This window comes from Opisthocomus hoazin, chromosome 2 (assembly GCF_030867145.1).
Source record: "Opisthocomus hoazin isolate bOpiHoa1 chromosome 2, bOpiHoa1.hap1, whole genome shotgun sequence".
Classification (NCBI taxonomy): Eukaryota; Metazoa; Chordata; class Aves; order Opisthocomiformes; family Opisthocomidae; genus Opisthocomus; species Opisthocomus hoazin.
In genome coordinates, this window is record NC_134415.1 from 103,788,427 (window position 1) to 103,813,201 (window position 24,775).

The following is a 24,775-nucleotide window of genomic DNA, read 5'->3' on the forward strand; positions in this document are numbered from 1 at the left end:
TTATGAGGACATGGCAGGGCTTGTGTATTATTTTCTGGAGAAACTATTCCATATATTTAAAAGGTTTTCTTTTCTCCCCTTAGGGAATTCCTGGAATCCCTGGAAATCAAGGAGCAAAAGGACAAAAGGTAGTATTAATAGTTCAAAACACAGTTAAAACCTGTGCATCTATATCCCCATTCCAAAGTAAGGGTTCATACTCTGCTGAGAGGAATATTTTCATAGTGGGGATTTAGAACATGAAATCATGCTACAAATGAATGGAGACATGCTCCAAATTTTTTGTGGCATTTGAAAGTCTCTCATTGGGTTTTCTCTGTACTATTCGAGAAGCCTGAAGAAGAGAAGGCTGCGAGGGGACCTTATAAATGCTTACAAATATCTGAAGGGTGGGTGTCAGGAGGATGGGGCCAAGCTCTTTTCAGTGGTGCCCAGTGACAGGACAAGGGGCAATGGGCACGAACTGAAGCATAGGAAGTTCCGTCTGAACATGAGGAAGAACTTCTTCCCTCTGAGGGTGACGGAGCACTGGAACAGGCTGCCCAGGGAGGATGTGGAGTCTCCTTCTCTGGAGATATTCAAGACCCGCCTGGACAAGGTCCTGTGCAGCCTGCTGTAGGTGACCCTGCTTCGGCAGGAGGGTTGGACTAGATGGCCCACAGAGGTCCCTTCCAACCCCTACTATTCTGTGATTGTGTGATTCTGTGAATGAATAATTTACAAGTAACAAAGTTAATGTCATAATAGTTTGAGAAATAATCCTAACTAATTTAATCTGCATAATTATAGAATATTTTAAAAACTTGTTAATTTTACATACATTAATCACAGAACTCTTCTCTTTATCTGACAAATGCAGGGTGAAATTGGACCACCAGGTCAACCAGGAGTGAAAGGGTCACCAGGGGATACTGTAAGTTTGCAAAATGGTGTTATTATGAACAAATAATGCTGATGCTGTCATTTTCTAATTGTAATAAACAAACAAGAAGTAGCAAATATAGTACCAAACTAGTGTTTTCAGGTTGGCAAATATGATCAGACTAAGTCTAATCTCTGAATTCCCCCCAGAATACTGTATACTCACTTTTCTTTTAAAATTGGTATCCTGACTGCACATTTGATAAACAAATCCAGCAAACACATTAGTCTGAATTTTCTCTCTGATTTAATTGCTTTGAAAGTACTCAAATAAATTTATTAAGAAAGTTAAGACCGACTTAAGTATTGTCGCAGTGTACAATGGGTTTCTGAAGAAGAATTTTAGGATGCTTTTGTGATAGTGTTCTTTTGACAAAGACTGGGAGAATAGCTGAGATCATTGAATTCCCAAAATGCTTGAAGAGAGATTTTTATTTTGGGATGTAGGAAATGGAAAATAATTCATTCTTTTTGGACAGTCCAGCTTATCACGTCTTTGTTACTGTCTGAGTAGGGTTATTTCCGTGTTCTTTATAATCCTTTAGAAATCACAGTAGTAAAATAATTTTTCTGAATGTTGTTGCAAGTGTATATAGACTTTAAAAAATGGAAATTTTAAAGGCAAAAGGGACAGCTGCTTAGAACTGGTTAGATATCTTTCATCAATTAGGAGGAACTTCATCATTGGTTGAACATATGCTGCCTTAAAAAATAATTATGTTTTCTATTGGAAAGTTCAACAATGTTTACATGGTTCCATTATTTATCATCCTTGCTGTTAACATGACTTTTCGTAGTTTTTGATTTGTGCTATTTTATCTTCTTTGCTGATAAATTTTGCCTTCTTGGCTGATTAAAATGCTTCTGATCTTCCTGAGAGATACATGGCTTAGCATCATAAATACACTGTTTGCTCTGACTTATTTAGTTAAAGAACTTATGTTTCATCCTGTATTCGACCTCGAGCAGATCAATATAGACTATTTCTGCTAGAATGAAGTAAATACTGTAGAGAATTAAGTGCAGAATTAAGACTCATGCTATTAACTCTATGGACAGCAGGGCACTAAATGACTAAAAAGTTTTAACCTTCTAAGAAATTTGTTGTTTATTCTTAGTGTATATAGCCAGATGATAGTATAAGAGATTTGATGCAGTTGTATTCAGGCTACAGAATTAGTAACACTTGTCAGGGAAAAAATTGGATAACGCTTCTTGATTTGTAGCATATGTGAATGTTTTAATGTGTGATAACAATCGGGAGAAGATAATTTGCCTTTTTCTTGCCTTTTTGCGTCATCCTGACATTCACTATAAATTGTGCATGTAATGGGCTTGTCCATGCCCAGTCCAAACAGAAGATACAACTTCAATTTCTCAGGGAAGCCAAGAAAGCAGTTCAGTGAAAATATTTAACTGGGAAATTTCAGCATTTCTGTAGTGTTTCTAGTGGGTTAAATATGATTATATGGGAAACTGTAAGATTCTGCTTGATTTCTTTAGCTTAGAAAATGCATTTGAAGACAAATAATGACAAATAATGAGTCCAACTCCATCTGTGATTTTTGATTTTGATAGCAATAGTGTTCAGTTTTCTAATATCTGAACCAAGAAATATCAGATTCTTACAAACACTTTGATATCATTGCTTTTATAAATAAGAGACTAACATGTAAACACGTCTTACAAAAATTCATCTCAGAGCAATAATTCTCTTGCTAATTAAATCTGTCTGAAATAGAAAGGTAAAAGGAAGTAGTAAATGAAATTATCTGGACAAAGCTGAGGGACTTGAACAGCAGCCAGAAGGAACTGCACGGGACAGACCTTCAGAAAAATCATTAGAAGTAAGGAGATGGCATTCATGAAACAGAAGAGATTGAGCAGTTTAGAAAGTGATGCCTGCATTGTAGGTACAAATGGCACTGACCATTTTATTCCTAAATAGGGAAGCTATGCTTTAGTAGTGGCGGTATTTCTTCTATCAGCAGCAAAAGGCAAGGCTATGGCAAATGTAAGTTTTTAGCCCAGTGGCATCTTTTAAGTTTGGAAACTGTAGATGAAAGCTGTGAACTGTTCTTTCTGCTGCCCTTGCCATGGCGTTAAGCCTCTTGATATTTTCCCAACAGGTGACAGAACATTGCTATAGATTCTTGGATTTTGGTAATTGCTAGCAGAGTATATTGTTCATTTTCATAACTTGTCTGCCTCTGAATTTGTCTACCTCATTTCTTTTCAAGGTCTTTCCCTATGAAAAAGCTTCATCAGTAGTGAACTTCCTCTTTACATCCAGCCATCAGTCTGGATTTCATCCATTCCATAAGACAACGGAGTTTCAGATGCCACTTTGTAGTGTTAAAAGTAGAAGAAAGGGAGAGGGCTCGTTTTGAACTTAAAAAAATCAGTACTTATATCTGCAAGGTCAAATACAGAATAGTCAGTGGCTTTCTAAAAGGGACTTGATGTTCATTCCTCAGTCATCAGGATGCCTACTGTCACACTGCTAATGCCATCTTACTGTCAATATCTACCTTTCATGGCAGGACAGGAGTAATCTTTCCAGGGACCTTTCTTTTTAGCTCTCAGTGATTCCAGTGTTGTTTACCCAGGTTCTTGTGGTGGCTTGTGCCTCATTTTGGTGAGTGACAGGAACCTTGAAGAAAGAGGATGCTAAGGATCTCGATATGGACCTTTTGATTCTCTGTCTTGCTTGCTGAATCTCTCTAAAATCCTAGTTAAGTTTACCATCTTCTAGAGTACATAAGGACAGACGTGATACCAAAATTATTTGGGGTTTACCTCCTGATGCATCATTTCCCATTCTAAAGATAATCCTTGTTTGGATGGAGGTCAGCAACACGTATGTCTGATCATCTTGGTACGTGCAGTCTTGCATAACTATATGTTGCTGCATGCCAGACTATTCCTGGACCTCCTGAGGAGGAATCTGCATTGTTGCTTTCCCAAATTAACCGTATGATGGTAACTACTAGCCTAAGAGTCACTTAGATACTAGTGCTGGAAGCTTCTTCAGGGTATGGCACTTCTCTGTCCAGGTTGTTACTGGTGAATGTTTCTCTCCTAAGACAGAACAGGTACCCCAAACCAGTAGTCTTTTTTTCTCCAGAGAAAAAGAAAATACATATTGACGTATTGGAATTGAGAGCTTTAAGAGGAGTTTGTTTATAGAGAACCCAGGTTAAGTGCTCACTATAAGCAAATAGTGACTGAAGACATGATAGATTCCATCCACAAGCAAAGTGATGAAAGGGTTTTTCTTCTTTTCTGGGAAGATATTGCTAATTGTTTTGTCAGATATCTGAATCACATATGAGTCTTGAGCATGGATTCACCAAGGGGAAATCATGCCTGACCAATCTAATAGCTTTCTACGATGACATGACTGGCTGGATAGACGAAGGGAGAGCCGTGCATGTTGTCTACCTTGACTTCAGCAAGGCTTTCGATACAGTCTCCCATAACATCCTCCTAGGGAAGCTCAGGAAGTGTGGGCTGGATGAGTGGTCGGTGAATTGGATTGAGAACTGGCTGAATGGCAGAACTCAGAGGGTTGTCATGAGCGGCGCTGAGTCTAGTTGGAGTCTGGTAACTAGTGGTGTCCCTCAGGGGTCAGTACTGGGCCCAGTCTTGTTTAACTTCTTCATCAACGACCTGGATGAAGAGTTAGAATGTACCCTCAGCAAGTTTGCTGATGACACCAAACTGGGAGGAGTGGTAGACACACCGGAAGGCTGTGCTGCCATTCAGCGTGACCTGGATAGGCTGGACAGTTGGGCAGAGAGGAACCTGATGAGGTTCAACAAAGGCAAATGCAGGGTCCTGCACGTGGGGAGGAACAACCCCATGCACCAGTACAGGCTTGGGGTGGACCTGCTAGAGAGCAGCTCTGTGGAGAGGGACCTGGGTGTCCTGGTGGACGACAGGTTGACCATGAGCCAGCAGTGTGCCCTGGCTGCCAAGAAGGCCAATGGCATCCTGGGGTGCATCAAGAAGAGTGTGGCCAGCAGGACGAGGGAGGTTCTCCTTCCCCTCTACACTGCCCTGGTGAGGCCTCATCTGGAGTACTGTGTCCAGTTCTGGGCTCCCCAGTTCAAGAAAGATGAAGAGCTACTGGAGAGAGTCCAGCGGAGGGCTACAAGGATGTTGAGGGGACCGGAACATCTCCACTACGAGGAGAGGCTGAGGGAGCTGGGCTTGTTCAGCCTGAAGAAGAGAAGGCTGCAAGGGGACCTAATAAATGCTTACAAATATCTGAAGGGTGGGTGTCAGGAGGATGGGGCCAAGCTCTTTTCAGTGGTGCCCAGTGACAGGACAAGGGGCAATGGGCACAAACTGAGGCACAGGAAGTTCCGTCTGAACATGAGGTAGAACTTCTTCCCTCTGAGGGTGACGGAGCACTGGAACAGGCTGCCCAGGGAGGTTGTGGAGTCTGCTTCTCTGGAGATATTCAAGACCCTCCTGGACAAGGTCCTGTGCAGCCTGCTATAGGTGACCCTGCTTCGGCAGGAGGGTTGGACTAGATGACCCACAGAGGTCCCTTCCAGCCCCTACGATTCTGTGATTCTGTGATTCTATGATGTCAGGCAGGCTCGTTGACTGTAGAATATTGAATCAGGAGTGGGAAATTTGCTCTTGATGTAATTTTATTGAATGGAATTTTCCAGAATGCTGTGTCTCTTGCTTGTAACTGGAAATACAGTCTGCTTTACTTTAGAGTTCCACACTTTGGAGTTGAAGTCACAGAGGAAGATAATGCTTTATGCCTTTTCCATGGCTGTCTAATGACTACCAAAAGATGAAGTCAGATTTAGTTTACCAAATTTTGCCTACATCTGGCAAGGTAAGACAGTTTTGGTTTGTTAGTTTCCTGAGCTTGCTGTTAAGGAGTCTCATGCTCTTCTCACACCCAGCAGACCTGACAATAAAGGATTTAGAGAAGACAGTGACAGTTACAACATATGTGAATGGATGCTGGGTGGTTCTTTATTTCTAGGAGACTCCTCTCCAGTAAGAAGAGCAATATATGCCTACCTGTCTAAATGGAGCATGTACTTGGCCTAAGGCTTATCTGAATCTGAGTCCTCTCTATCCTTGCCATTTCTGATAGTATCTTAGTGTTGGAGTTTTGGTTATGTGTATCAGTTCAATTAAAGTCCTCTCAGTATTTGTAACTCCTACTGCCGTCTCCCTGAAAGCAGGTCTATTTTTTTCTGCACCAAATTTCTTGGTTTTTTGTCATTTTGTATAGGATTATTTGGTTGATTATTTGATGAGAGGGTCTTTGATTTAATAGAAGGTTATGTCCATTGTGGAAAGACTTCTTGGTTTTCACTGGCTATTTTTCTCTCTTTTTCTGCGAAGGTTGCCTTTTCTCTCCAGTCAGAAGGTGGATGAACTTGAGATGCTGAAGGCTGAATAGTTTTTTCAGCTTTCGAATGACTGGAAATATTTTTCAAATCTTTCAACTTTATTTTTCAGAGAGAATATGCTTTCAGACCCCTCCCAATTTTCTATTTCATCTTGCATATGAATTGCACTTAAATCAGGTGCTAAACTTCATTTGTAATCAGTCAAGTTGTTCAGACCTCCAAAAGGAGGTATCATCACACACCCGGCAAGTCAAGGCTTGCTGTGTGTCTGCCCAGTAAAGTATGTCTGTCCCATCAGAAGTAAACCTCACCATTTTGGAGGTGGTCTTTTGCTTTTGATTGTGCATTTGTCAGAATGATGCTGGGATCAATGATTCCACAAAGGACTCTTAAATATTTGCTTTAGGATGCTCTGATTGTTCTGAGTATTGCTTAGTCACGCAAAATCCAAATGGATATGTGAACTATCACTTGAAGAAGCTGTGTAGGTTGTTAAACTGTAAATAGACTTTTCAAAGTTGTACACTCCACAGTTCTCATCATCCTTTCTATTTCTTTTCTTAGTATTTCACTTTGTTTTATTGGTTTTCATCAAAGACAATGCAGAAGAACTAAGGGTGTGATTTGTGCTTTCTCCTATATCTCTGTAGATAACCACAGATGAGGGAGAGAGCCCTGAACTTGCGCTCTGAATAATGCTAGGTTTAAAAAAACTTGACTCTGGTTTCCAGATAACAAAGATTATACATAGGCTTATGAATGTCTGTAAATGTATTGAAGAGTTCACCTCTTTTTCCATGCTCGCAGTTCCTTAATAAAACCTGAGATCAATTAAAACCAATGCAGCCCTGGTTAGAGAGAAAGGTTTAAACCAGTGCTGGGTTTTTTTTCAAATTCTGGGCTACTCTGTCACCCCATACGTTTAGAATTTCCTGCACAATATACAGCTACCCTGCATCCACCCAGCACCTCTTCCTTTCCTGACTACCACAGGCATGACCACTACACTAGAGCTGTCAGCAGCCATTTTGTATAAAGTGAGTACAGTGGTTAGTCTTCTTTTCATGAACTTAAAGAACTTTTTCAGCCACCTAATGGTCTTCTCTGGAAAGAATAAATTTCCTTCAGAACCAGTTGTTGCCATTGTTCAGACCACAATTGGAAGAAACATTGCCTGAACTGAAAGTTCAAATTTCCCTACTCCTATTTAACGCGTGTACATTTTTATTGCCTGTTGTGGGAATATTTTTTCTCCATTTCTTTCTGAGCAAGGCTGAAGAAAATGCCGGAGGGAAGCCTGTATCAGCTGCTATAATAAAGCCTTGTGGGATTCCAAAATGTGCGCGTTTATTCAAGTAACTCATCTACCATGTTTTCTTAAAATTTTATTTAGGTAAATAGCATCTGGTTCTTGATACATTTGAAAATAATTTATTAATGTTTCCTGTCAAGTCATTTAATGTATCTTTTGTCACCTGATAAATAAGTAGGAGATTGATGCATGGAATAGTTGAATGCGTTGTACGGCATTAGAGAATTTCAACCAGGAAAGATAGTGGGATTTTCCTTGTATTAGTCACACTGAAGATGTTTGTTCCAGAAAAAACAGATGGAAAGCTTGTGGATGCTCTATTAATACCTTGGGAAAATTCTTCAATAACAAGTTCTTCTTCAGTAATAAGTGTCCCTATTACATTGCCAACATCAGAGATTTATTAATATATCTGCCACACAAATAATGTCAGCTTTGGAAAATTGGGTAGTAACGTTACATTTTATGTCCTTGGATTGTTCTTTATTTGCATTCAGGACATACTTTTCTCTTGTAATTTTATGTGCTATAGTTTTCAGATTATGTTGTCAAGCTTTTTCTATATTGCATCTTAAAGTTTTCTTCTTGCAGCGTACTGATTTCATGTAGCCATCTTCCTGTAATTTTTTAAATTAAGCACATTAAATATGGCCTAGTAGTTAAAGTGCAAGACAGGAAGCCAGGACGACTGTGTTTTATTTCTCCCTTTCCTGCAGATGTATGCCTGACCTTTCATTGTACGAAACTTATTTTCTGATTTGCCTCCTCTAGTATATGTTTGCAGATCAGTATGTATATAGACACATATCTGATTAAAAAAACCCCAAATTCTGTGCACATAGTGTTTCCAATTTGTAAAAGATAAAGTGAATGAGGGACGTCTGTGATGAACGTTTAACCACTTCTGTAGTCCAAGGACTGGTATGGGCATAAACTAGAAGTGATCTGGTGTGGAGTTGGTAGAGGGTAGGCTCTCGGCACGTTACATGACTTGCAGCAAAGGGTCACACTGAGGTGGCCGTGTGAAAGGAGCCAGAAATCCCTTAATCGCAATTCTCATCCCTTCCCACTGTCCCTCCCCAAACTTGTGCTTGCTTTTCTCTACCGATTAACGTGCTAGTAATGAGCACAGAACAGGGATCTGAGGAGAAAAAATTCTGATTTCATAATGTTTTTTGGAAAAGCCTTCAAAGAATGCAAAAAAGATCACACAATGAAGAGAGCTGTATTTCTACTAATAATACTAATACACTGTGCTGAAACCATTATTTCTCTAGCTTATTACAGAAATGTCTCTGCCTTTTTCACAAATAAATAGGGTTTAATGGGACCAGAAGGCTCATTTGGTCTACCTGGAGCTCCTGGGCCTAAGGTAAGTGTTTGTGTTAATTTGCTTGTGACTTTGATAAATGACTGCTTTATAGATGACAAAAGGCCAAGATTTTGCAGCTAATTTTTTGGTATATTGAATATTGGTGAGTAGCTGTATGATTTTCCCTATATTACCTTACATGATAGTTCAGTCTCAAGAGAGCTTAATACAGCTCAGTAAATGGTGCCTGTCATCCCCTGAGGTTTGGAACAGTTACAGAAGTGGTCAAGAGACTTTGTTTCAGCTTTGCAGTCCTGGAAAATGTTCTGCAGTGCTGGGAGCCAGATTATTCTCAGTATACATTAGAACTTTCTGCCCGTGTTACATTTATTTATATTTTATTTGTGTTAAATAATGTTATGTGCTGCTTTTTCCACCCAAGGAGCCAAATTTATTTCAGATGTAACTTTATTGATTGCACTGCGGCTACAGCAAGAATTAATTTGACCCATGCTCTCAGAAACTAAAATACATACTATAAATCCAGATCTGTTAGTGTAACCTTTTAATTTAATCCAAGGTGAGTTTTGGCCAGTAAGCATTGAATTGTGTGTCCTAGAGAATATTTAGGAACATAGAATCCATTTCCCGAACTTTGTATTTACATTTAGTTCCATACATTAGTTTATATCCAAAAGTACGTATGTATTTAATTTTTAAAATGGTATACCGAACGTAACATTTTTTAAAGTGGTCAATGTTTACAATGGTCAAGAAAATTGAATACCTACGAAATGACTAAAAATTAATTAGCTTTATTTTCATTTGTGAAAAGTCCTTTTGGTTTGTATATTTCTCTCTCATTCAGGATATAAGCTGATTCTTACAGAATCATTCTTAATAAGCTCATTCTTACAGAAGAGCATCATGAAGTAATGAATAATTCTTAGATTTTAATGAAAATCCTCGTGCTGAATATGTCTAATTCCATAGGCTACAATAAAAAACGAAACATGAATAAATATTTCTTAGAGTTTTATTAAATAAGATGATGGAAATGTGAAGTCAATACACACAAACATGGTGTGACTGGGCAAGGGAAATGAGGCAGGTGAGGAAGAGACAGGTGATCAGGGGCTGGCAGATCACATTTTGTACTTAGTATCTCACCTTTCCTCAGAGAAAGTTGAAACTTCAGGTTTCCTGTAAGGGAGCAAGGCTTTAGCCTTTCAGTCACTAGCTGTGCCTGTTTTTAAGAGCCAGTTTCACAGCGGTGTCGGTTTATGTTTGCTAGTCATACCACATGTGATGAAACATACTGATGTATCAGCCACGCTCTTCTGTTGTTATATAGGGTGATAAAGGTGAGCCTGGAATACAGGGAAAACCAGGATCATCAGGAGCCAAGGTAAATATGAATCTGGAAGTATTCTAGTTAAAGAAGGGATTAATTTACTTTTCCATGATTTACTGATTTTCCATGATTAATTACAAGGCAGTTTGTTTCGAAATAAAGCAGTAGTTGAAATAAAATTGCATCAGAATCCATTTGATGACTTTCTTACTAATTTTATACTAGATTTTAAACAACAAAAGTCAGCTTTTCATGAAGTTCAAACCGGCTAACGTTGCCATTACTTCGAGTGGTTTTATCTGTGTAATTTTGAAAAATCAACATCAACTGTATTAAAAGGCAATTAAAAAAGATACTAGAAATCTGAGGTTAAGAATTAGGAGTTCCTTTTGTGGCTTCTCTGTGTTCAGCATCACAAATTCTCCAGACATAGGAATCATCCTCAGTTATAAAATTATTAAAAATTACAAAAAATCATAGCCAAAGCATATCCTGTGACCTTGAGAAAACATGCAATGTATGTTTTTACACACAGCACATCACTGACACAGAGCTATTGTATTACTCAGGGAGAACAAGGATTACCGGGTGCTCCAGGGGAACCAGGCTACCCAGGCATTCCTGGTACCCAGGGTATAAAGGTAAGTATTTTTTCCAGTTATATATTAATTGCATCTTTTATTGGAAGTGCTTTTCTTGTAAGTGATCAAAGTGATTAAAGGAAATCCTTTTTCTAAATGCGTAGTCATTATTAGAGAATAGTTGTTATATTCTGGAAGGCCCATTCTTAAGAAAAACAATGCTTTTTTCATAGGGAGGAGAGAACGGCCAAAATGGAGAAACTGTTCACATTAAATTCTGCAGCATAGGTATTAATGAAATTTCAATTATGAATTATAGTACATAATGGTATGACCCTTGATTCTATATTTACTTAGTCTTATATCTTATCACAAGTGCAAAATCTATGAAGTTTGTTGTACAAAGTCTTTTGTGTAGCTCCCATGAGAAGTGGAGAATTTAACCCATGGCAGCTGGGACAGATTCAGCTCAGCTTTAGCCGTGAAGAGTTATCTGATCTAACCAAGCTGTCCGCGTTCTTGCCATATTTGGCTGAGAGAGTCTGAGCTCCTTAAGGAGTCGTTTATTCACATCTCTGCGCCTTTCTATGACTGTAGCTGAAGCATAGACAATTAGCTAAATTTAAATGGTGAAATTTTAGACAGCAAAATTTAGGTTAGATGGATCCTACTTCTACTGTACAAGTAGAAAATTGTTTCTTCTATCCAGACAAGAACCTATGTTTATTCCTCTGGTATACTGAGTTCTCATAAAGATCATGCCTTCAAGGATCTCACCGTCTCTTGGTGCAGCCTTACATTTACCAAACACTGCTATAGATGTAGTTATGCTGAAATTCTTCATTGCTGAAGAGCTGTTTTGTGAACGCATTGTAAAATTTTGTATTGATGTTTGACTTACCTGGGTAGTCATCCTTATTTTTGAAGTGTAGGTATGTAGGATTTTCTGACAATCACATGTCTTTAAGGGGTCCCAGGCTGAAAAAGTTATAGGCAATGTTGTTCTTTGGCAAGTTTTGAAATTCAAGCAGGCAGCTTTTTGCATAACTTCAAGCTGTAATTAACATTACATTAAATTCTTTCCTAGAGATTTTCTTGTACAAGATGGCAGCATTCTATTAAAAATCCCCTGTGCGGTTGAAAGCTCTCAGTTCTGTCTCGGCCAGTATGGCAGAGCTTTTTGTTTGACTGGAAGCTGGAAAGCCACTAGAATATTTCTAGTTTTAAAATACTGACTTATTTTTATTTCACTAGAACTGACTGGAGTGTGAACTGAGTCTCTTGAGGAAAAATCAGCTATTCTTTGTCTATAGAATGGGATTTAAAAACCTGAAAATTAGAAGTGATTGAAAGTCATTACTCTTCATGCAATCTGTACTGTTCAGGCTGACATGTAGGGTAACTACGAAGGGCTTAACAGATGTTAGAGTTTTCTAGATGATGTTTTTCCAGGATGGCACCTTTCTTCTATGTAACTTAACCAAGAAACAGAGAAAGACCAAGAATTTATACATTTATACTTTGCATATGCTATTAGGCAAATTTATGTGAAGGAAACACTACACATTTATTTGAAACAGCTGGAGGAAAAATATTTGCTAAAATCTTTAATAATGTGATTAGAGGAGAATTTCAGGGTTGAACACCTGTCAGCTTTCATGGTTCGAAGTGATTGAAGTCAAATTAGTTCCATTGCTGTAAATCAATTAATTCTAATTGTAACTGAAGCTCTGAGTTGTATCCATTACATTTCTAAAGTTTAATTAAGATTTCTTTATTCTGGACACTTTTAAAGCAATAATATGTGCATCCTGAAAATTAAATGTTTCATTGCTTTGCAAGATAATGAGTACTGCCATTACTGTCATTATTTTATTGTGTTTTTGTGGGAAAACATGACTAGGAATTTTTTTTTTGCAGTGAGTTTCTTAATTGGCATATACAAGTGTAAAGCTTATTTTGATGTTAGACTATTTCTTTGGAGCAATATAAGTGATCTGATGTCATGGAACAGACAGACTTGTTTTCTTAGTTAGTTAGACTATGACTAACAAGCTTTACCTGCAACTATTCAAACTAGATATTTATTTAAGCAACAAGTTGTTGAGGCTAAAAATGTTGCTATATTTGCTATCAGCCCAAATATAATATTTACATGTAAATTTTAATTTAAAAAAACTATTATTAGTTTTAAATTAATTAAATCAGTACAATTAATTTAACAAGTTAAATACAATTTTAACTTATATTTGAACCGATTTAATAGTAACTTCAAATTTGAATATATAGGAAAAATTTATATAAGAATAAATTAAGTGTGTTTAGGTAATATATCTGACACTTGTGTTAGAAATCTAGCAATGTTTCCTAGGAAATACTGGAGTCTCAACTAGGGCAAAGGCTTCTTCATTACATATGCAAATTACAGATTTCAGAATAAACAGGAAATCCTGTAAAAGCAAAGAAAGCTCAGGTAAGGGGTCAGATAGATAGAAATAAGCAGTTAGTAAAAAATGATCTGTGTAGTATTACCAGCAATGCAGAAGACCACCTTTTGAAGGATGAAGCCCTTCAGATAAAGACATTACAGAAATAGAGTTAAATCAGGTACTTCACTGTGGAAAGAAAGGCTGAAGCATAAAGAAGCAGTAAGTTAGAAGGATGGTGTTATGTTTAAAGTTTTATGAAAACCCCATGCAGAGCTAGTCCACTCGACTTCAGCTTCTGCTCCAGAAGGGCACAGGCTTCCTCTATGTCCAGCGTCATATGTGCCAGCCATGTATGGATGTCTTAGGTATGCTAGAGTATTTTGGATGTCAGTAGACACATATGGGGATGCCTTGGCTTGCCTAGAGCTGCTTAAATGCCTATGTTTAGACAACTGAAGCAAGCCCTGGCCAGTGGAGGCTAGAGAATGATCCAAATCTAGGTGAGGTTGTCTCAGCTAAATGAGACAATGGAACCTACGTTCCGTTTTCCAAGACAAGGTGTAGAAAAATTATTCTTCTGACCAGTTTCAAAATAGTTATTTGCAGAGCAAAAGGACAAAGATTTCCTGGCTTAAGTCTTTCAAAATGTACTGAAGCCCAGTGGAAGTGTGACTTGAGTGGAGTCAGAGTCATAACAATAGTTCAGTTAGTTTTGTTATCACCATATATTCAGTTTCACTATTTAAGGGTCATTTAAGGTACACATGCCAAGACAGTAATACTGATTTTCAGAAGGGAGATTTTGTTAGAATTAATGGAACCTCTCTAAGTTTTAAATTGAAGAAGGTTTTGCAAAAGTCGTTATCCATTTTATAGAAAAGATGCAAGTCAGAATATATATTGCTGGTTAACTGTAGTTACAATTCATAAGTATGACAGACTCTTGAATTCTTCAGGACTAAAAGAGCGGTTTGGGCATCTGACAGTAAAAGTGAAGCCTTCCTTTCAGCTATAGCTTATTTTAAAACTTGAAACCAAACCAAGTATTTTACATTCAAGAACAATACAACCAAATACAGCTGGCATAAATACCCGCTTATATTCTGGGATTTTCAGTCAGGAAAACATTTGCGATGGCCAAAATCTCCTCTTCACTACTGTTTAGCATTTAACTAAACATTCTCACTTTCAAAAAACAGTGGAACACACACGTTTGGCTCTTAGAACAAAATTTGCAAAACAGATCCAAAAACTCCATCCTAATTATTTTCTTTTTTAAATGCAGTTTTGCACATGCACCCACAGATTTCTTTTGTTTCATGAGTTGCTATGTTCTCAGCCCAACATTTTGACTCCATTCTACTTAAACAGAGTCACACTGATTTAAGAGGTCAGAGTTAGGGCAGGAGCCATCTCCCATAACTTCCCGTTTCAGTCAATGAGGAGAGAGGGGCACATTCTGGGACTACGTATTTCATACGTCTGTCGTTGATTGGCATAAATAGTTTTCAAGAACTGCCTGTTTCTCTCCAGTGTCAATTACTTCAGACAACTTGATAAATCTAGATACCTACCTTTTAAGTACCATTTGCACCATCAGATTGCCAATCACCCCACTAATATTTATTTATTATTAACTTTTCAATGAAAGTCAAAAGGAGTGGGTAGAAGTAGAACTTAGTCCTTACACAGTTTTGATTAAATTTAAATATAATTTTTTTCTGATTAAAAAAGAGTCTTTGATGTCTCATGTATAACTTCTGCATTCAATTAATTTATTGTGTTACAGAAATTGTTTATACTCTGTTCTGTGTGTGAAGGCAAGCATACTTAGTGGTTAGCATTCAGGTGAAATATAACCCATCAGAAGTACTACCCCCTCCCTGCCTACATCCTCTCCACTCCCATACACTGGCTAGATAAAATTCTCCTGGATTTGCCACCTCATTGTGTTGTATTTTTTAGTTTTAACTTGGTATATGAGTATCCACTTTTCTTTTTGATAGTTCTTTCTATGACAGATTCCCTTCTTAATATAACTTTCTGTACTTTTCTCAGTGTTCGTGTACATGGGGATAAAGTGATTTGTTTTCATTCAGTATAAATAAAAACTATTAGATGCTTCTCATATTTACTGTGTTAAAACACAGACTGCATGTCTGTGACGTGTGTCTTTGAGATGAATCATGTTACAGTGGAGACTTTTCTTCTAATATTTTACAGGGTGACAAAGGAAACCAAGGTGAAAGTGGTATCCAGGTAATTCAACTTTGTTTCTAATGAAATAATCTGGCAACATTATTAATACAAGTCTTAGGCGTTAATTCAGCAGGTTTTTTTTAAGATTAAGCTCCACAGAAGGTTTTCTTGAAGAATAGCAGCACTAAGCCCTAACACTTCTTTAAGGAAAACTGCCCAGTACGCCCAGTATGAATTTTCAGCTGTGTGTCTGGGGCTGAGCAGGCTATTGACATTTGGTGTGGAGCTGTGTGGTCCTAGCAATGGTGCGGGGCTGAGGATGTGGGGTGTGCTGCTGCCCCAGGGAGATGGGCCATGACCCAGCACTGTCCTGGGATGGGTTCTATCCCTGCCTGCCCCAGGCACTGGGGGGGTCACCTAAATGCTCATAGTCAAAGTAGCACTACCTGGCCTCTGCCTACCTGCTATAACATAACCAGGGGGATTTTCCTCCATGTTACCTAAAAGTCATGGAAATGCCTAAAGAAAGACAAGAGTATCATGTCACTACTCGGATCCTAACTTGGCTCCTCTGTGTTCGGAGTGCAAAATGTATCCTGCGCAGTTTCTGCTCTGAACTCTTTAAAGAGTAATTTTTCAGATTGATTTAGCCTGCTTTAGGATAAGATTTTAAGTTTTACTTCTTTGTGTTATTTTTGATAGTTTAATTATGTCTCCCAGATAAATGTGTATTTTCAGAAAATGTGCTTCTTTTGTGAAGGGACTGAAAGGAGAAAAAGGAAGACAAGGAAATCCAGGCTTACAGGTACTGTTAAAATAGTGATCCTAGTTCGAGAGCCGTGATTCGTATTTGTTTCTTAAGATTACTTCCATCAATATGGGTAGTTCTTTGCAGCACATGAAATATGTTCATGTATAACACAGTTACATAGGTATATAAGTTACCTCTTAAACAACCTTAGTATTTTACAAATAACAAATACAACACATATAGAGAAGATGGAGCCTCGCTTTTCTTGGCTGTGCACAGTGGAAGGACGAGAGGAAACGGACATGAGTTGGAATGCAGGAAATCCCAACTTGATATATGGGAAAAACATTCTTTTTTGAGGGTGGTCAAACACTAGAGCAGGCTGCTCACAGAGATTGTGGCAAAACCTGTCTGGACAGAGCATTGAGCAGCCTACTCTAGTTGGATTGGTTCTGAAAAAGAAGTTGAACCCATGGAGGTCCCTTCCAGCCCACATGTTTTGGTGATTCTGGGATATTATATTTTGAGAAACAGACCAGAAGTAGATTCTTCTGGATTATTTTATTAAATCCTTAATTATGGAAAATTTTCATTCAACAATTATAAATAGTATAAAATGCAGATAACAGCACAGAGTGACTTTTGTGTAAAGATTGTAAGAGTGATGCTTGAGATGTTAAGATTTTGCATGTACCATGCTGCACTTTTGTATAGTTCATTACCTCCTAGACTATACTGGGAGTCATTATTGACATCTCCTCTGCTCATAAATTACAGATGTTTCCTGTTTCAGCTGCAAATCAGTGAGATCGAGTTGTTTCTCTCTAACTCTGGGCCAGTGTATTCTGATTGTGTCATAGTTGGCTGTCTTGTTATACCACAGAAAATAACTGTTAATATTTATAAATACTTGTTAACTACATAATCTATGTCGTGTCTAAACAGAGAAGTATTTGTTAGAGGTACACATCTAAAACTAGACTTGGAAGGAAGTCACAGTTGCTTTTTTCAGAATTACGACATCGATACAGCTGCCTGTGTAGCCAGAATGAGCTGGTTCCAGTAGAGCATAGGCGGGAGATCTAGATTGTATGTTAGCCTAGTTTTATCACTCTCAGGGGTATGTAGGTTGACAGGAGTCCGGCAGTAAAGCTGAGCAGATATTTTTGAAAATAAATAGTTTAAAATAAACAGGTAGTCATTGGTATTAAACAATTGTAACGTCCTACTCTTACATTTTACAAATTAAACTTTCTGGTTTTTCATTTTGCAAATAATGGACAAATTTTTAATATATTTATTATTTATCATAAGGTAAAACAAAGTGATAGTGAAAGAAAACATATTTTTTCAGATAGAGTGATGCAAATTGCTGTTGCTTGCTTTTTTTTTTCTTTGAGAAAGCTGAAAAAATAATACAGGCTTGGTCTGAAATTGTTTCCCAGGCTTATCTAGTTTGGTTAGCAACCAAAAAATCAGTCATTCGCATACTTCTGGTGACAGCACTAGGTCCTTCCAAGGTTTAAGCCTTCGGGACTTCTCAAAGGTATGATACAGATTCTCTTGTCCATAAGAGCATATCAGAAAATTGAAAAAGCCTGCGCTGAGTTGCCGTCTTGTCATGGAACTTGATGATCAATAACACCATTGAACCATTTTGCAGAACTGACACTGAAACTATTTGCCAACATGCGAAACTGGCTTACAAAGTGAGTTTGTATTTCAAAGGCTCTGACTTGATTTCTGTCTAGTAAGACAGTATTAAGCAGCTAAAATCAAGAGTTTGCTTTTGCTAGAACAAAACATTTTATTTCTTTTGTCTTTTGTAGACTGAATAAGGTTTTGTCTGTATGCACTTCTTGTACACTAATAAAATATATGATTTATAATATGTAGGATATATTCCCAACTTATTTATCCTTTTGGTGTATGGTATTAAAGGTATTGCTAAAGTGTTAATTCAGCGTGATATAAATTTTTCATCCTTATATGCAGTTTGTATTTTTTGTACAAATAGCAATCACAGAATCTTTAAAAACTGACATTTGTGATTAAATTGAAACAAAGGGCAAAAATATTTTTTGATGCCAAGTAATATGGCTTAACTTACTTTTTGGTGTTTTTTTTCATATTAATTCCTAAAGGGAATAGAAGGATTGAGTGGAGAACGAGGAGAGGTAAGTATTTTGTAATGACAAATATAATATTACAAAATTATTCCATTTGTTTCTGCAAATTATGTGATCTGTAAAATGTGTGTTTACAGTCTTATTTCCATATTCATATCTCTATAAAAAATGGAAGAAAACCGAATTAAGAAATAGCAGAGAAGAGAAAGAAGTATTAGTTAAAAAGAGACATAGTGAAATATATATTTCATGAAATGAAAGATTAAAAAAAATAATTAAAGCCAAGTACATACTTTAAAAGAATTCAACAAATAAAGAAACAAACAAAAAGACTGAGAAGGAGCTGGTTAAGGAAGCAAATAATTAAAAGCAAAAAAAAATCTAGGTTTTCTAAGTTAATTGAAAAGTAAAAATATAGTTCTTAAAAGAATACAGAATACTCGAGCACACGATCCATATTGTTCAGCAGCAGCCAATAATAGCAGGACAGGATACAGAAATAAGGCACAGGGTACACAAAGAAGATCGTTCTTCTTGTATACCTTCGGTCTTTTTGGCAGTCAACAAATTAGGGGCATTTAAGCTTGAGATCAAGACCATTGCATTTAATGTCAGTCTTAAATTTGCCTAATTCTTTTTGAACTGTGCTGGTATACTCTACTTTCAGCTTCCGTAAGTCTGTGGTAAGGACTTCTACAGCTGAACTATTTGTCTTGTGTGATTTTACCTTCACTGGTGAGATTTCTTTGTGTACCTTTATTTCAAAGCTAATGAAAAGAAATACAGCCACTCCTTTACAAAGATTTTTTTTTTTAGAGGATTCTGCCTTTGAGACTGACTCAGAAAATGCAGGGCAGAATTCTTTCTCTCTACTACCAAGTTTTTACAGGAATAATTCAACTCGGCCTGAAACTTGAGGGGCAAAAGGGGAAGCCTGCTTGGATTGCTCTTGCTCTCTCAGAAACTGCATTTGTTGCTCTCCAGGATATTTTTAGAAGTCCCATGTTTTTTTTTCTTGTGTTTGGCTAATGTAGATACATATGTGGCCAGAGTTTTGTGTTGCATGTGTTTTAAAAATTGGTATTTAAAAGATTAGCTTTGTTAGTTATTTTTCATTTTTTCCAATATTTAGTCAAATCAGGGTACACACTGTCCCATTAATATAATTCTCCTTCAGCTTTATTTAGAGATTTCTTTGTATAACCTTTTTTCATTAAAGCATTGCTACATGTCAGTAACTGGACATGCTCACTGGAAGCTCGATTCTGATAATTAAATAATTTTATGCATTTAAACATTTTAATTGCTCTATATGCTGCTGTGTTTCTATGAAATACTTAAAATTACAGTTTGGCTTATAGGTGATTTGCTAAATTGTTGTCAAAATTGGTAAAAAATTCCTTGCATACTGTTGAACTAACCTCTTTAAATATTGTAAATCATGGTAATAATAAATTTCTTCTGAAAAATCCTTTTAATAATATTCTTACTATAGACTAAGATATAATGATGTCATTATTTTTATTTATCAGACCTATAAAATTAGCTTATATTTTATGATTATAAAATTTCTTGTCTTTTGTTAGACTCCGACTCCTCAGTACAAAGTTTCTTTAGTGTGTAATTCTCAGCACTTACTGAGGTCTTTTAATTATTTTTTTTTTAATTTTCTTTGCCAATAGCAAGGGTCAACAAACAAGGCCACACATGGGATGTGGCTGAGCATTACAAGACCAAGATATACTGCAGAAAATGTTCCCTCAGCAGTTTCATTTGCTTTTTGGCAAGTTCTGCAGGCAGTTGTGCTGAAGATTCCAGTGTTTTGTCCTGGTGTTTTTATACTGGCTTCTTGCCGTAGTGTTTTTCTACAATAGATGCCATTTTCCAAATATTTCACTGGTTCTTAGTGCTTTCTAGCCCCTTTAACATTTAATCCAAATAAATCAGCTTGCAAGTAGATGTCTTTTATGTAAACATAGTCCATAGCTGTAAAAGTAATTAAAACTTAAACAAATAACTTCAAGCTATGAGAACAGCATGATTTTCAGATTCCAGCACATACAGCTTCTAGTATAGCCACAGTCAGTTACATATGCTCCGTGTGTTTATCTCTGAGCTTTGCTGACCCTGTTAAATGACAAAAAAAATTTGTAATTATGTAATAGAAATGAACAGCTACAAATGTACATGGTGTAACTAAGAGTATCAGTTCTCTATGACTGCAATATTCAACTTGACAGTACCAAGAAAATAAAATACAATTACGGCCTTGGAAAAACTCAGTTCTGAATTAGTGTTTGGCTTCTGTAGTGGAAAGAGGGTATGGGCTGTTCAATTCATGCATAGCATCGTGCTGGTGGACCATCTTTCCAGCAGTACTCTCAGGCACTTGACTGACATTTGACATTTTGTCTCATTTCTCTCTTTTTTTAAGAGGAGAAACTAACTGCCTTATTTTAGTGGCTAGCTCTCTGCACAAACCTGAGTAATCTGATACTGAATTTGAAGCTTGCTACCCTGTAATAATTCATGCGGCGAACTCTGGGCATTATTACTAATTCAGACCAAGCAAGAAGCTTTGAATTTTTCTGGTGTAAAGAATTTTGAGAAGTACTATATAGACAATAATATAAAGTCCTAATTTAAAATTCAGTGTAAATCTATGAATACTGTATGCCTGAGTTCTTCTTAAACTTGCATTGGTTGCTTCAATAACTTGTGTCATATAAAGTAATCCTGCTGCCTTGTTTCCATAATTCCATCTAAGATAGTTGGAAGGAGCGAAAGAGAATTTTGAAGCAACTGATAATATTATGCAGAAGCTGTGTGAAAATGGAAGGAAAAAACTCATCAGGGAGTAAACAGTATACTAACTTTAATCTTGGGCACATACCAAATTACATTGTACTAACATTTTGCTGGCTTCAGCACAGGGAAAGAATTCCACATGAACTATTACAGTAGGTAGTTCCATACATAGAGGAACTATTGCTTGATGAAGATATATAAAAATATTTTCCAGTGTTATTTTAAACTTTTCCAGTGAAGCAAATGGACTACAGTTGTTATCAATCATATGGAAAATAAATGAAGGCAGTAAAAACGAGCAAAAAATCCAAACTGAAATAAAACTATTTTTTTCTTTGGTCTTATACACTACAGATATAGGCTAAAAGTCTTGATTATTATAGTACATTTGCCAAGAACTTCAGTGATGCCAGAATTTCACTTCTAATTTTTCCAGCCTTCTAAGGATTTTAATGTACTGTATCCAATTATCTAATTCTCATGAAAAAGTGAATAAAGCCTTTCCTTCCATATGTTAATGAGGGAGACTTTTGGTTTATATTAATTAGTGAGTAAAATGGTTCCTTAAAGTTAAAAAACCCGTAATTTATTTCTATTTATATTTGGTAAATGATTGTATCTGAAACAGTTACTAAAGAATCTGAAAGCTTCAGTATGTTTTAGTGAAATGGATCTCATCAGTATCAAGTTAGTTTTCCGTGACAACTCACATTCGTTTCTGAAGATCATCAGTGAAGATTTTCTCAGAGTATGTTTGCGTGGTGCTACCTAGCTTCTAAATGGTCTGTGAAGATATGGTTGGGTTTTCATTTGTTTTCATTCCAGAAAGGTGAGAAAGGAGATCCAGGCATTCGAGGCATCAATGGGCAAAAAGGAGAATCTGGTGTCCAGGGTTTGGTTGGACCTCCTGGTCTCAGAGGTCAGCCGGGAGATAGAGGACCTCCGGGACCACCTGGATCAGATGGAAAACCTGTATGTATAGGACCTCAAACTTGTCGTTCTGGATACCTTAAAAACCCCAAACCAATGCATGCTCGCTGTTTTTTTAACCATTCTTTGTTCAATTCAGGCACGAGAATTTTCGGAAGAATTTATTCGACAGGTGTGTTCAGATGTACTGAGAAGTAAGTTTGAAAGCCTCTTTACTGTTCTTTCCTTGTTTGAAATGTCAAAGAAGTTTCCTGATAATTATAAAGATGTTTTGTTGAAAGCAAGATCAATATTGCTGATTTATCACTTTTCCTGCAGGTGTGGAAATATATTTCCACACCACAGGTTCTGTACGTTACCATCTTGTTTCCTAAAGGTATCATATTCTCTAAAGAGAGGAAACTGTTTTTGTATTAGTAGCTAGGGGGCAATATTTTTATATTTTATAGTTACGACACTCAAAGCAATTTTTTGTTTGAATTCTCCCAGCCCAGTTGTCTGCCATCCTCCAGAGTGGAAGGCTACAGAACTGTAACCACTGTCAATCCCAAAGTGCTTCCCCAGGACTTCCAGGACCACCAGGTCCAAGAGGCCCTGAAGGCCCGAGAGGGTTTCCTGGTTTACCGGGGAACGACGGTATCCCAGGGCTGACAGGCATCCCGGGTCGTCCTGGGGCTCGTGGGACAAGAGGTACTGCATGCGTGCGTCACAGTGCTAATGGCCTTTATGACTTTGTTTTCCGCTCCAGTTTTGAATGGGATTAGTGCAGGGGGGGAGTAAGGGGATAGCTGGGTTGGTATGACAAAGTGCAATTGAGGACGTGGTGCTGCATGGATGTTTCACCGCTCATGAAGAACGCATGCCAGAAGAAGAGAAAAGACAAGAAGGCAACAAGATAGCTAGTGTTCAGTTGTACCCTAGTCAAACTTTGTTTTGATCTTTTTAGAGAGTTCTTAGTCTTGTGTAAATGTTTTTAACTGCATTTAGATTATTTTTTTTAGATCAGATATGCTTAAATGTGGATTTCCATGTATTTCCATGTTTTCTGGTTTCTTTTCTTCCATACTTCTTTGTACCTGCTATTTTAAAGTACAGTGTTTATTCGCTGGCTATTTCATATCACCTACCCTGTAGGCTGATGTTTGGCATCCAACAACCTTTATACTCCCTCTGATTTCCTGTGGTTTTCTTTTTTTTTTTCTTTTCATCTCACAAGGATTTTTACTCCTTTCTTTATGCTTTTCTTAAACATTCAGGTTTCTTTTTAGGCAAGCTAAGGTTTATGCTTTCAGGTAACTCATCTGTCTGAGCATTCCAACTGATTTCTGTGATATATTTGCAGACTTTAAGTCAAATATGCATATATAGGCTGTAACTGGACCAAGAGACTGGGTGAAGTCCATGATTTGGTAACTGGTCCCAGCAACAGTTGTTTCCTATAGCATCAAAATAATCAAGAAAGCTGTATAAAATACAGCTAACTAATACTGTGCTGAGGGTAGGCAGGCAAATGGTTGGTAAATATTTGCTTTCTTTGTGAATTATTAACTGTGACTAGCACATCAAATTCATTTTGGATGTAATGATGATTTGTCTGCAGTGCTTTTATATTTTTATCTCTAATAGGAGAAAGTGCAGTTTTCCTCTGGAGCTGACACTAGCAGTTCTGGTTATTCCATAAGAGTTGGAAAAATAGATATATGTTTCTGTGAAGAAACTGAATTTGTTGGGTTGTACAAGTGAAAGAAAGCATATGTTTTTCCCCTCTCAATATTACTTTGGTTGAGATTTAATTCTGCCGTATGTTGTGAAATATTGTCTACATATTCTGCATTCCACAGGGACTGTGGTGAATACCTTACATTTCCTTCATACAACTTCTTAAAAAATTTGCCAATTGAAAGGCAATGACAGCAAATTTCTTAATTGCCTGTCATCTATTCCCTCAACTCATAATGGCTGTCTGCTTAACAGGTGATCAGCTCTTAATTCGGTAGAAATGAGGATAAGTAAGAACCCAGTTACACTGTGCACGTTCCAAGGAAATGCCTATTTTACATCCCATTATTTGCTTTTAAACTATTACATTTTTTATTCAATAAGTATTAACAAATGCTGACTTCCTAATTAATTGGATGAAAATATTCTTAGTGTGCAAAGATATACATGTGTTTGCTAATTCACAGGACTGCCCGGGAAAAATGGCGCAAAAGGCAATCAAGGAATTGGGGTTCCTGGGATCCAAGGCCCCCCAGGACCTCCAGGTGAGGGATGCGGTGTATGCTAATAATTTTTAGAAAAATGTGGTTTAGAAAAAATGTTGATATCATTTGGAAAATCTTAGACAGTTTTTACATGTCTCAATTACCACATGTTTTATGGCTAATGCCTGTCTATTGCATGCCTTTTAAATTGTCCTCTAGTACATTACTTAATGTAAGACAGGTCTTGTAGAGATTGGTACCCGAGATTGCTGTTTCTTGGTGGATGGATCTTGAAGTCAATCATTATCTGAAAACTGAGCCCTGATACAATCACAGGACTTGTAGGCATTGCTTAATGAAGGAGAATGTTCTTCCTAACAACAGTGTATTCATGCAAACTGCAAAGTTGAGTGTTTGCAAGAGATACTGGGGCCTGATCCAAAGCCAGAGAAACG

General features: G+C 37.2%; 1 protein-coding gene across 1 annotated transcript in view; it reads left to right on the top strand.

Annotated features, from left to right (window-relative positions):
- Positions 1-24,775, top strand: part of COL21A1 (collagen type XXI alpha 1 chain) — a 114,908-nt gene that overhangs the window by 88,448 nt on the left and 1,685 nt on the right. Inside the window, exons 18-29 of the mRNA XM_075414648.1 lie at positions 84-128; positions 860-913; positions 8,942-8,995; positions 10,290-10,343; positions 10,859-10,930; positions 15,523-15,558; positions 16,259-16,303; positions 18,394-18,426; positions 22,012-22,158; positions 22,256-22,310; positions 22,606-22,806; positions 24,303-24,380. Of these exons, the coding sequence (XP_075270763.1) occupies positions 84-128; positions 860-913; positions 8,942-8,995; positions 10,290-10,343; positions 10,859-10,930; positions 15,523-15,558; positions 16,259-16,303; positions 18,394-18,426; positions 22,012-22,158; positions 22,256-22,310; positions 22,606-22,806; positions 24,303-24,380 (874 nt within the window). The remainder of the gene's footprint in view (positions 1-83; positions 129-859; positions 914-8,941; positions 8,996-10,289; positions 10,344-10,858; positions 10,931-15,522; positions 15,559-16,258; positions 16,304-18,393; positions 18,427-22,011; positions 22,159-22,255; positions 22,311-22,605; positions 22,807-24,302; positions 24,381-24,775) is intronic.